The sequence below is a fragment of the Asparagus officinalis genome, chromosome 7, assembly GCF_001876935.1.
Source record: "Asparagus officinalis chromosome 7, Aspof.V1, whole genome shotgun sequence".
NCBI lineage: Eukaryota > Viridiplantae > Streptophyta > Magnoliopsida > Asparagales > Asparagaceae > Asparagus > Asparagus officinalis.
Window position 1 is genome coordinate 87,391,651 of NC_033800.1, and position 2,003 is coordinate 87,393,653.

Below are 2,003 nucleotides of genomic sequence, written 5' to 3' on the forward strand. Positions count from 1 at the left end.
TAATGGGTACTTGTTCCGAATGGTTACTTTATTCAACTCACGGAAGTCAATACACAATCTCATACTTCCATCTTTATTCTTTACAAATAACACTGGTGCACCCCAGGGTGACACACTTGGCCGAATGGAGCCTTTATCTAAAAGTTCTTGCAGTTGTATCTTGAGTTCTCTTAATTCAGCATAAGCCATTCGATAAGGAGCCTTAGAAATAGGATTCGTACCAGGTACTAGGTCAATTGAAAATTCAATTTCTCTATCTGGGGGCATTCCTTCTCGGACAATTGGTATCTCTTCCAAGCTTGGTTTTCCATCATCAACCATCTCAACTGAAGCCAAATAACCCATACATCCACTCCTCAGCGCTCGATGTGCTTTAAGGGCTGAGATGATTTTTAAGGGTTGTTGAGACTTTCCGCCCTCAAAACAAAATTCGGATTGGCCAGGAAATTTAAATACTACTTTCTTTTCTCGACATAAAATAGAAGCATGATTTAAAGATAACCAATCCATCCCCAATATGATATCGAAATCATGCATTTCTAGCATCATTAATGCTACGGGGAGTTTCTTGTCGAGAATATAAATTTTATTCCTACAACTCTGAGTTGATACTAATATACTACCTCCAGGTGTACTAACAAGAAATTCTTGTTGTAGGGTATCACATGGTAATTTGTTTCTCTTAACAAACTGTGCAGCAATAAAGGAATGCGATGCACCAGAATCAAATAGTACTCGAGCAGGAACCGACGCAAAAGTTAGCGTACCTGTTACAGCATCTTTGTTTACTTCTGCTTCCTTCTCAGTTAGAAAATAAACTCAGGCCTTGGCTTGAGGATACCGATTCCCACCACTGGACTGGCCAGTCTGGAAATTATTCCGAGATGGTTGTTGTAGGGGACAATTTGCTATCTTGTGATCTTTCTGACCACATCTCAAACAAGCCCTAGTATTTCTCCAACAACTTTTCGCTTCATGCCCAAGCTTATGACAAACATCACATCTTAAAGTTTTCTGATTTGGAAATTGCTCCTCTCTGCGTCCAAAATTCTGCTTTTTGTTTCTCCAATTCTTATTTCTTCCACCGCGATTATCCTGTCAGAACCGCTTCTTTGGGTAGGAGCTACTCGTCTCGTTCTTTGGCTTTGTATCAATTTCATTTTTCTCAATTAACAAGGCCTTCTTTAATACTTCTCCATATGTAGGGAGTTCAAATGCACTGACCGTCTTCCGAATGTCCGGTCGAAGCCCTTCCTCGAAGCGACGAGCCCTATCTTCCTCATTACCCAACAAGTGAATGGCAAACTTTGATAGATAAGTGAATTCCTCTTCATATTCAGCTACTATCTTATCACCTTGCTCCAATTTTCGAAACTCCTGTTCTTTTTGTTTGCGAACAGTTGAAGGAAAATACTTTTCATAAAAAATCTTTTTAAACTCTTCCCATGATAACTTGTATGCTTTCTCTCCCAACGTCCTGATCTGCATTTGCCACCACCCGTAAGCGCGGTCCTTTAACATATATACTGCATAATCAACCTTCTCCTCTTCCGGGCATTTCATGTATGTGAAGACCTTCTCCATTTCAGTGATCCAATGCTCAGCAATCATAGGATCAGTTGTTCCCTCAAAACTGGGTGGAGATAGTTTCTTGAATTCTCCCATGCCACTTCTTAATTTTGGGTGCTCCTCATTTTGACCATTCATCCGACTACGATCAATTTGATCTTGTTGTCTGGTGACTACAGTTGTCACCGCTTGCAGCAGATCCGTCAACGCATTGTTGTCTATTGAGTTTCCAGAGGTGGATGCACGAGCGATTCTAGATCTCATCATTTCACCTATTGTCTAATTTAGATCCCTATCTCCGTTAGGAGGGGTTTGCTCATTACCTGAAGTCATAGCTTCCTATAGTTAGTAAAATATAGTTAGTAAAATATTCCGTTAGGAGGGGTTTGCTCATTACCTGAAGTCACATATATGCAATTTAAGTAATTAGGAAC

At 40.2% G+C, this 2,003-nt stretch overlaps 1 protein-coding gene across 1 annotated transcript; it reads right to left on the bottom strand.

The window, feature by feature from the left end:
- On the bottom strand, nt 1,099–1,707 carry LOC109847468. Its single transcript, XM_020416696.1, has one exon. It carries the CDS (start codon nt 1,705–1,707, stop codon nt 1,099–1,101), a length of 609 nt encoding a protein of 202 aa, XP_020272285.1.

What these genes read in the sequence shown, in the direction of transcription:
- LOC109847468 (XM_020416696.1), bottom strand. Translation starts at nt 1,707, where the DNA reads ATGAATGGTCAAAATGAGGAGCACCCAAAATTAAGAAGTGGCATGGGA.